This window comes from Bremia lactucae (assembly GCF_004359215.1).
Source record: "Bremia lactucae strain SF5 chromosome Unknown BlacSF5_NotPlaced_17_SHOA01000003.1_2250557bp, whole genome shotgun sequence".
NCBI lineage: Eukaryota > Oomycota > Peronosporomycetes > Peronosporales > Peronosporaceae > Bremia > Bremia lactucae.
This window is the reverse complement of record NW_027152029.1, coordinates 685,751-694,486: the sequence shown is the minus strand read 5'-3', so window position 1 is coordinate 694,486 and position 8,736 is coordinate 685,751. Positions and strand designations below refer to the sequence as shown.

General features: G+C 44.7%; 3 protein-coding genes across 3 annotated transcripts; 1 reads left to right on the top strand and 2 right to left on the bottom strand.

The window, feature by feature from the left end:
- Positions 1-3,620: 3,620 nt before the first annotated feature.
- Positions 3,621-5,483, bottom strand: CCR75_003090 (uncharacterized protein; the record flags this gene model as incomplete). The annotated part of the gene is made up of 1 exon (XM_067961187.1): positions 3,621-5,483. One exon carries the CDS (start codon positions 5,481-5,483, stop codon positions 3,621-3,623), a length of 1,863 nt encoding a protein of 620 aa, XP_067823069.1.
- A 115-nt stretch (positions 5,484-5,598) lies between these two features.
- Positions 5,599-5,778, top strand: CCR75_003092 (uncharacterized protein; the record flags this gene model as incomplete). The annotated part of the gene is made up of 1 exon (XM_067961189.1): positions 5,599-5,778. One exon carries the CDS (start codon positions 5,599-5,601, stop codon positions 5,776-5,778), a length of 180 nt encoding a protein of 59 aa, XP_067823071.1.
- A 2,102-nt stretch (positions 5,779-7,880) lies between these two features.
- On the bottom strand, positions 7,881-8,669 carry CCR75_003089 (uncharacterized protein). The gene is made up of 2 exons (XM_067961186.1): positions 8,144-8,669; positions 7,881-8,075 (listed from the first exon to the last, which is right to left on the bottom strand). The coding sequence occupies exons 1-2, from the start codon at positions 8,648-8,650 to the stop codon at positions 7,938-7,940; spliced, it is 645 nt and encodes a 214-aa protein (XP_067822970.1). The 5' UTR covers positions 8,651-8,669; the 3' UTR covers positions 7,881-7,937.
- Between the last annotated feature and the right edge of the window lie 67 nt (positions 8,670-8,736).

The following is an 8,736-nucleotide window of genomic DNA, read 5'->3' as shown; positions in this document are numbered from 1 at the left end:
TGGCGGCGACCACATTTGTAATACATAAGAAATGGGGTTTGAGTAGTTAATTATTTTAGAATAGGATAAAAGGGTATTTTGTCCATAAAGCAAATGTACCTTATCAACGACTTTCCAACCGATGTGTGCTCCATTTCAGAATATCCTGGATTTGAAAACATGACAGAATGATCGCGATGGAAAAGCTTGCAATTTATACCATTCCATATTACCTACCATACCCTTTCCAGTTTTTAACACTACTTCTTCTAATATTACTATACATCAACTCGAAGATATCGTCCATACTACCTACGAATCCTTGGAAAAAGCTCGCTTAGCAGTAAGTTGTCGATCCTAAGATGAAGTTTCGCGTTCACTTGCAAGAGAACAAGGAGAGTTTGACACCGCTCCGATTATGAAATCAAAGCTCTTTGTCTGAATGCTCATATTTGGGGAACGCAACTCTGCCACAACAGCAGCAGCAGCGTAAACGCGTGCGCGGTCTGTCCGCATAAAAATTCCGTCATTAAGAGGATATGAAGCCTTAGTTCACTGGGTTGTTGAAGCCAACAAACTTGAACACAATCACAAGCCGTTTGCGGATGCTGCCGTACATCCACAAGGCCGAGCACTCAAAAGCGACAAGCGGCAACAAATATTAAACTACTGTCGGTCAGTCTGGCACCTTCCCGTATTGTTGCGCAAATGCGCAATGACAACAACATCACTATAACACACCGTGATGTATACAACATTCGCGACGCGGAACGTAGGCGCTTGTTGCATGGAAGAGCTCCACTGGCTGCCCTTCTTGAGGGTCTTGAATCTGGAAGTGTTTGTGCGCCATACCACACACAGTTTGATGCCGGAAGGAGGCTGACTCATCTCTACATTGTATCTCCACCGGCAAAGAACTTTGCTGCAGATTTAGCGCCGGGAAGGTCTGATTGTTGGACTTAACCTACAAGACCAATCGTTTTGGTCTGCCTTTTTTATAGTAGTAGGAGTCAGCGCGACCAGCCAGACTTTTATGTTTGCCAACATCTTCATGGCTGAAGAAAAAGCTGAGGACTGCCTATGGGCAACACGCCTCTTCAAGCAGACGTTCGTGGACTTCATGGTGTATCAATTTTTGCACTGACAGAGAATTGATTCTCATGAATGCACTTGACGAAGTCTTTTCTGAAGCTAATAGCCTCCTCTGTTGCTGGCATATCAGCAAAAACATCCTTGCCAGGCAGCGCAGGACATTCGGGTCAATGAAGGCGTCCAAGGAGCTCACAAGCCAATTGAATGCATTGGTGGTATCTTCAACCGCCCAAATATACCAGATCGGCTTGCCAAAATGCGATAGGCCTTCCCGTGTCAGCTTTTGACATACCTAGAAGAGACATGGCTTGTTTACAAGGGAAAATTTGTGTCTGCTTTCTTGCGCGGCAAACTGCATTTTGGCCATACAACAACATCATATGTGGAAAGCGCGCACTCTGCATTGAAGAAGTGGATTGCAGTATCCACGTGCGATCTGTTGATCATAGACACAGCTTGCCGGTTGGCTTGCGATGGTCTACTTGCCGCCATCAGACTGCAATCGTCCCGAGAACGCGCAACCGCAAATCTGCAGTTTGGTCAAGTCTTTTCCGGGGTAATGGGGAAAGTCTCGGTGGCAGCGTTGAAGTCAGCCTTCCGGAAATACAGAGATAGAGATGATGACGGAAACTGCCAAGGAATGTTTGGCACAAACTTTGGCCATCCATGCAAGCACATGTTCCGAACAAGAGCTGCCGCAACACCAGCTAGAGGCCTCGTTCGTGATGATTTTGACTCTCATTGGTGGCTTCTTCAACCTTCTCGAGAAACAACCGCTGTGCCACCACCACCATCATCAATCGATAAAACTTTACAACGGCTTCGTGACCAATTTGAGGAGGGCTCAATCTATCACAAAAGAGTGGTCCTTGACCACCTAGTCACTGTCCCGGATGGGATATTCTTAATCCTGAGAATGTACGCAGTTGAGGACGCCCTTCAGGATCAACGCAGCGCAATCTGTTGCAATTTGAGGTAGTTGGGGCTCCCCTTCGACCGAGAAGACATTGTGGAAATTGTGGTCAAACGGGGTATAACAGAAGAGGGTGCACAGAACCTGCTTCTACCAATGAGAAGCCGATCCAGCTTCCACGGCTGATCTAGCTTTAATGGCCGATCCAGATCTTCCACAGCCGATCAGTCCTGATGCTCTGGGTACTGCAGATGATTGATCCACAGTATTCTTGTATGGACGCTTACCGCGCTCGTGATCCAGTCCTTCCTACAAACAATGGAGGAAGCGATCGAGTTTGTCGATCTTCGACTCTAGATCCGACATAGAAACTTTTCTTTTCCTCCTGCTACTGATTTTATTACTCATCCAATTGTATAACTGCTCCAAACCGATGTTTTTTACTGCTCCAAAACAATGTTTCCTCTGTCGTGATCGTCGTTAAAATTTAGCTTCCATACGTTAATTTTGCAAGCTTCTGCCGTTTTCAGCTTCCATGTGCAAGCCTTCGCCGTTTTGTGATATGTATACGTACAGCCAGTCAAAATTCGTTTATAAATAATGCAGCCAATTATAGCTCGCGACTTAAGCTTAGGGTTTCTGCATTGAGGCGGGCTGGTTAGCGAAAACTGGGTGGGGTGGTTAGCGTATCCCTTATTTTTTTTGTTTTTTTATGTGAGGTGGCTATACCGAAAGGGGTGTGTAACGGGCTAAAGTTGCCCTAATGTTACACAGTCCCCATTAAGTACATTTGGTACTTAAGGGGATGGTCAATAAATAATAGTAATTAGACCCAACACTCGGGTGTGGTGCACATTTGTGACCAACCCTTGTGGATGTGATGCACATAAGTGCATTCACATTAGGAGGGATGACGCCTAGCGTCATCCGTTACGCGAGGTATCTCGAAAGATACGCTCGCAATACATATTAAGTGTTATCTATAGAGACGACATTTTGATTAATAAAAAAAGGTATTTATATTAAATACGATTAAATATAAATCAGTCTAAAAATTACTACTTGGTAAGTGCGCACGAGGAGACGGATTACCGCTCCCGTGACGACACTTTACCAGAGTACTTAGTGTGTTGGGTGAGGTCGCTTGCGCGCCCACCACAACTACCTCACTGCACGCAAGAGAAGCAGGTTTTACCGCTTCCTCGCTGTGCTAGGGTGTGTGCTTAAGTAGAGCGTGGCCGCATTACGACGTGCCCGCCTACAGGGTGTGTGGCTATTCCACTTCCCTTAATAAAAAATTATCTTGCTATGACACGATACGAATATGACATGGGAATGCTGGCTAAAGCTGAGGAGAAGCCTGAGCTACCCACTCTTACTATGTGCTGTCTATCGTACAGGGCACTAAGCATTTGCAATAGCATACAGACACTTGCCAGCACAGTTCCGCCAAAATACGCATAGCCTCACAAAAATACCATATTTTATTCAAACCTTAACCAAAAAGATCTTATGCATCAAGCCCGGCCGCGATATCATCCTACCTTTTAATTCAATCAGCAGCATTCAATTGACAGCTTTATGCCCTGTTTAAAGGGCTCAAAGCATGCGCGAACGCAGACTAAGTTTGCTCGTTTCATACACTCAACGGATGCATTGCCTCACTCTCCCATCGCAGCATCCCAAACATCGCCTCATTTGCAAGCTGATTCAGCACCTTGTCGTCTTTCTCACCTTTGACATCGTAATAACCCAAAAAATGAGCTTTCCACTGCGACGTCTCATTCGTTCCCCCAATAAACATCCATCCTTGGCACTCCTCACCACGAATGCAGTTCTCAGCGGCCTCAGTCTGCACTATGATGGATTTAAGTCCGATATAATAGTCATCACCATCACGCAATCGAAACGCCACCGATATAAATTCGCGGTCAGACAGATCCGACGCCACCGATGCGATACGGTGGACAACGACAATATCGTCCGTTACCTTCTGCAGAATACGAAATTGCTTCACGTCGGGGTAAATTCGTTTACACTTTTCAGGGGACGTGATAATATCCCACGAAGCATTCGCCACCTCTCGAATGTTTTTGTCGCTAATGGAGCGCACGGCTCGAAAGTTCAAACACGTGCTCGCAGCCCAAAGCTCCGTCTTCCAACCCATCGCATAGCACACGTTTGTCTTAGAATTCACCGTGGGACCAAAACTTTTCAACTCGTTGTACGCGTGACGCACAGCTTCGTGACACATGTTAAGGTCCACTACCAAGGTGGGACCCTTTAATGGATTCATCTGGTCACTGATCCACATCGGAACACCAGTAATTTTCTTACGGTCGACGTCGCGACAGTCGCTCGGTAGCGCGTTCAGACCGTACTGAATCATACGAGCAAAATTCTCATGCTGCAATAATTGCTCCTTTAGTTTGTTATTGTCCTTCCGCAGTGTTTGCACCGTCACCATTTGCTTCTCGTACGCCTCCGTCAGAGCCTGCTCACTCATACCCGCCATCTGAGAGCACTGCTCCGTCAAGTCACCACCGATAATCCGGATTTGCTCCTTTAGCTCTGCAATACGATCGCGCAGAAAACTTTCCTCGTCTTTCTGTTTTTTACGGCGACGACGCGACGCATAACGCACCTGCTGTCGGCGGCGTTCTTTTTTCTTTTGAGTGTCGTCCTCGTCCATGTTACCTTCCTCGTCGCTGCTGCCACCATTGTTACTGGACGTCGCGAGTGTACGTAAGCTATTCGATGGCTTAGAGGTCGTAGATGTTAGCACAATAGAACTAGGAGCAACTGCCGCCTGTCGAGGTGCAGATAAGGGCGCCGATATGGTGGCACCAAGAGACCCAACATCCGACGACACTGCTTGTTGACCCAAATTCTGCTGCTGTTGAAGGCCAATGCCTATGCGAACGCCAGACGAGGATGCCATTGGGTTTATGTGCATGGAGCCAAGCAAGTTATTCTGCTGCATAAGTGGGGGTTGCGTCGTCATGGGCATTGCCTGTGTTCGTACCGGTTGCAGATCGGGCGTCTGTGAATGCGTTGGCATCATGTGGTGCTCGTCATAAATGTGGCCGGGCATTTGTCCGAGATGTTGCTGCTGGCCTCCAAGGCCCGTGGGGTCGTTGCCAAACGCACCCAGCAGATCGTCCACGAAACGCGGATCGTCCTCGGGCGCAACCATTCCTGGTTGCTGCATGAGACTACCCATGCCTCCGTGTTGCTGGTGTATGGATGGTGGTTGGTGATACATACCGTTTGTCATGGGAAGTGGGTCGAACATCATATCCTGCATGCCATAATGATGCTGCATACCAGGCTGCTGCTGCGGCATTCCATTTGGCATCCCCACGCGACCAGCCGGCATGCCATACAGATTGTTGCGGTGATCCATTAAAAACACGCGTGTGATTTGGAAGTTTAGGAGGGAAATAATTTCTTCCGTAGCTTCCCAGATGATAGGTGATCGTAATATGAGGCAATTCATTTAGCAATTCATTATGATGCATTTCAGCCAACAGAGAATCAGATTTGTCGCTTCGAACTTCTACACTGACTACTAACGCAAAAAATACTTGGCTACTGGGCATCAACATAATAATATGAAGTGTAACCCGCTTCGAGCGTCCGACCCCCACATCAAGGATATACCGCTTGAGCAAAGCCGCGCTCCTGTTGATACAGTAAAAAAGCAGCGTTTTGCCGTAGTCATAAAGTGTGTCAATCGCTCTTTCAGCTCGCTTCGCCAGAGTGCATTTATTGGAGATAATGTTTTATTTTAATTTGTCGGAAGCAATGCTCTTATTGACGAAGCGTTTTCCTTAGAGATGTATGTGGGATGTTACTTGAAATCACTTTTACCACTTCAGCAATATCCTAATTCAAAATAAGTAATGCAGACGGTGTTGCAAGTTCACTCAGTAAATTCATTTAAACGGAGAAACTCTATTACCAATTGCACGTAATCGTGTGGTATTCGCTTAATTGATCTAAACAGTTCAAAAAATAGAAGATATATGCTTAATTGTCCTAAACAGTGCAAATTATTCGAAGATTCGCTTAATCGTCCTTGACACTACTAATATAAGTATTTATGTAAATTTCGTGAATGGTGTTGGCCCTTTCGCGCACTTCTTCCCCTGCGAGTTGGTCTGCAGCCTCGAATTCGTACCGAATAAGGTCAAAGCCATTTTCGTCGCCTTGGGTTTGAGCTCTCAGCTACCCGACTGCACAAGCGTAATCAGACCACTACATCGTTTATACGAATTTGCAAGTACCACTGAGGGTGCTGTTACCACAAGAGATCAGATCTTGAATATCCCATGTCAGGACAAGCTAGTTAGCAGATAAAGTGTTAGATTCTGTTTCCAGATTCTATAAAGCACTGATGGAGCTTTGTTTGCCGCTGAGAGAGCAACATCATGCAATAGACGTCGTAAGGCTAAGGAGTTCAAAAAAAACTATTTAACTTTAAAACATTACACTGAGCCAATTTGCATGCTTAATGCTTTTAATGTGCCGAATGTTTCCTTCTGCACGTTTTCAGGGGTAACTGCAACAGTAATTTAATTGTATGAGCTAGCAAATAGTGTAGGCAATGACTTGTGAATAGTAAAAACAAAAAGTGACAACTTTAACAATACAACTGCAAAAAATAAAAAGAGTGCCAGCTTCTGTCCATTTTTGTGAGCTCCTTAAATTGCATCATCTAAAAGTCGTAATACAATAATGTTTCATGACATATTTGCTATATATTTACTAACACAAAAGTATCCTTCGGTATTATGCTGAACCTTAAACGAAAATTCTAAAATAATTGTTTCAAGTCTATGCAGGCTCGACCTTTTTGCTGCGCTATTGTCATATCTCTTAGAGTTTTTTCTGCAACCAACGTCTTGGCCGAGGGATATTTACAGAATAGCATTGTCCTTGTTTTCCGTAATACCACGCGTTTCGAGTATGCGATGAAGAGTACGGTAATTGTCATTATTTTTTTATATAGGCGTCTTATGGTAATAAATATGCAAAGTCGGAAGAAGTCAGCATAATTCTTTGCTGCACTCCACAGTTTTCAGTGCACCGACTTTAATATGCTTTGAAATAGCTAGCGTATAAATATTTGTGCCATTCTCCACACCACGAACAAATGATACTGTCGATATAAAGCACACAGCAATAAATAGCCCTAAGCGCTCCGTGGTATCAGGCAAAAGGCAAAGCTCTTGCCTTGAAAATCGTCTTTTTACTAAACTGCAACGCAGATAAGCTGCAAATAGCTATATTAAAAAAAAAGAAAAAAACTACTACACGCTTTTTTGTCAATGATGGACGAAAGTGTTCCCGATAGAAGCCCCGGGTTGAACGTTTTACGTCCCAATCTTTGGAGTCTTTGAATACAATCCTTTATAGAAAGATTTAATTAGATTCAAGGATGTTTTCCCTGTGTCCGCGGTTGCATGTGGAAAGTTTTTTGTACATATTGCTCTGTTTTATGATACAACTGAATCGTTCTTTTACGTTTGGTCGTCCTCACCAAACTTGAATACTCCAAATTTTTGCTCTTGCTTTTTATCCACCTTTATATATAGAGGGTATAAGACATCATAGCACGGACACCCAGAACTTTGCAAATGCACATTTACAACAGCTTGAGCACCCTCTGCGGCACCTGCGACAGTATCTGTTGAATGATTACCTCTTGCAAAAGTTTTAACGATTTTAAGGAAAGGATACTTTCAATCATTCCGGTGCCTCTCAGCTTGATGTGTAATTTGTTCTACCCGGCCATATTATTTTAATCGTGCTTGCGTTCCTTTTACTAGCTGGTCTGCAAACGAGTCCGATGGCTAGGTTCTGCGATATTTCAAGATTGCTCTGAAGCTAGTGAAGCGAGATTTTGTCTTTATTTCACCATGAATTAAAAAAACATTTATTGTGTCTATCAATCTATGACGCTTTTTGATGTTTCCTTCGGTCTCGTCTGAAGAAACATAAGCGGCGCCAGACCAAGCAGACAGCCTACAGTAACGCCAATGATGCTGCCAGAGACCTTTGCAATTCGCGTGCTTTTTAACAGCATCTGCAAAATTTTTAGTCAAATCATCAAAATCAAATCCAAATCCAACAAATAATGACTGCAACACACACCTGCTTGCTTGTTAACGAAGAATTTGGTAATCCTAATCGCACGCAGCAATTCTCGATCACATTGCCGAATCCTAGTCCAGCAATGTCCGCAATAGTGTTGCCGATACCGGCCGCAGCCATTGACGAAATACCGAGAGACACGCCTAAAGTGAGGTCGATGTAGTCGCCAGCGACAATCATGATAAAGTTATCCACGAATCCAAATCCAATAAATGGCAAACCCGTTCTAAGTGCCACCAATTTAAGCTCTTGGGTTGTTGGAAGCGTCACCGGTGCTGCAAATTCAGTCGTTTGTTGACTCTTGCGCATTGAAGTCAGCGCGCGAGACAAGTTTCGCGTCGTAGATGGCGACAACAATGCGCTCAGCTGCTTTAAAGCCTCGGGATTCGTCACCAGCGCTGCCTTTACTTCCCGTAATACCGCAGCATTATCAGCGCTAGCTGCTGGAGGAAGCTTGTTGAATCCACGGTTGGCCGCGCGACTGACTCCTCGGCAGACATCAAGCATAAGTATCGTATAAATTTAGCCTCAATGTAAAATTGCATGGCCTCTATAGCTGCATAATCGTTTTAAACGCTATCAATGCCACACCA